Source organism: Plasmodium reichenowi, chromosome 14 (genome assembly GCF_001601855.1).
Source record: "Plasmodium reichenowi strain SY57 chromosome 14, whole genome shotgun sequence".
In the NCBI taxonomy this organism is placed as follows: domain Eukaryota; phylum Apicomplexa; class Aconoidasida; order Haemosporida; family Plasmodiidae; genus Plasmodium; species Plasmodium reichenowi.
Genome location: NC_033659.1, coordinates 837,533 through 839,224, shown reverse-complemented (window position 1 = coordinate 839,224; position 1,692 = coordinate 837,533). Strand labels below are relative to the sequence as shown.

The window sequence follows — 1,692 nt, the reverse complement described above, 5'->3', positions numbered from 1 at the left end:
TTTAAAAAAAAAAAAAAAAAAAAAAAAAAAAAAAAAAAAAAAACATACATATTATATATATATATATATATAATATATATATATTTTAAAAGATACATAAAATAACATTTAAATTTATAAGGCCATATTAAATAAATAAATAGTTACATATGAATAAAAATTATACATTTATATTTTTTTTCATTTGTATATATTATATATATAAAACTTGCTAATATAATTATAACAAAATATAAATATATATTTCCAGGTTATCTATATTTATATATATATATATATATATTATATTTATTTATATTATAATATAAAATTTATTATATATATATATATATATATTTTATACTAAAAAACCACTTACATCTCTCAACAATAATAATAATAAAAAAAAAAAAAAATTAAGTATATTGGGATGTGCATATATAAAATATTTATATATATAATAATATTATAAGAAATATATAATATATATATAATATATTATGAATCAAATATATAATATATATAATATGATTATTTAAAGTGACATTATTATGTACGTTTTTATATGTATATATTATTAATATATATATATATAATAATATTATAAATAAAATATATTTTTATATATTAAGGGATACAATAATATTTATAATATATATATATATATATATATATATTAAATATATATGTAAATATATACTACAATAACATGTGAGGGAAAAAAAAAAAAAAAAAAAATAAGAACAAAATTGGATTTAAAAAATTTATAAGAACTTGAAAGAAAAAGAAAAATATATAATAATATTAATAATAAATATAATTTATATTTATATTAAAATAAATCTTTTTATAAGATTTTAATATATTGAAAAGTATTTGAAACATTTAAAAAAAAAAATAAAAAACTTGTAAATTAATAATATAAATATTAATTTAATTTTTAAGAATTTAAAATATTTTAAAAAAGTAAGTATAATATTTTACTATATATATAAAAATATATTATATATTATGATATAAAACTTTAATATTTATATACATTTATGATGATGAAACAGAAGCATGAACATATTTACTGAAAAGGAAAAATAAAACGAAGATATATGTATATATATATATATATATATATATATATATATATATACATATATTTATATTATATATTTATATTATATATTTATATTTTTTTATTGTAGTGCCTCCTAAAGAAAGAAAAACGAAGGAACAAATCGCAGCTGCCGCAGCAGCATCAGGAAGAACTAAGAAAAAGGTATTCATCAAAAAGAAAAAGAAAAGGAGAATATTATATATATATAGATAATATATATTATATATATATTTTTTATTTGTATGCCCTTTTATTATTTTCAATATATCCAATTGTTTTTTTTTTTTTTTTTTTTTTTGAATATTTTAGAAATGGGGTAAGGGAAAGAATAAAGAAAAATTGAACCACGCCGTTTTTATTGACAAATCTCTTCACTCCAAAATTCTTGAATGTAAAAATATGAAGGTTATAACCCCTTCTGCAATTGCAGAAAAATATAAGGTAAACTTAAGTGTAGCAAGAGCTGTTATTAATCACCTAGCAGACAAAAAATTAATTGCTGAAGTTTGTGTACAAAGCCATAGTCAAAAATTATATACTAAAGTTGCTTAAATGGTATCAAATATATACACACACACATAAATATATATATATATATATATATA

General features: G+C 14.4%; 1 protein-coding gene across 1 annotated transcript; it reads left to right on the top strand.

Annotated features, from left to right (window-relative positions):
• Positions 1-944: 944 nt before the first annotated feature.
• PRSY57_1420500 (40S ribosomal protein S25, putative) lies at positions 945-1,639 on the top strand (the record flags this gene model as incomplete). The annotated part of the gene is made up of 3 exons (XM_020115285.1): position 945; positions 1,176-1,249; positions 1,397-1,639. Coding segments are annotated over 3 exons (318 nt in total).
• Between the last annotated feature and the right edge of the window lie 53 nt (positions 1,640-1,692).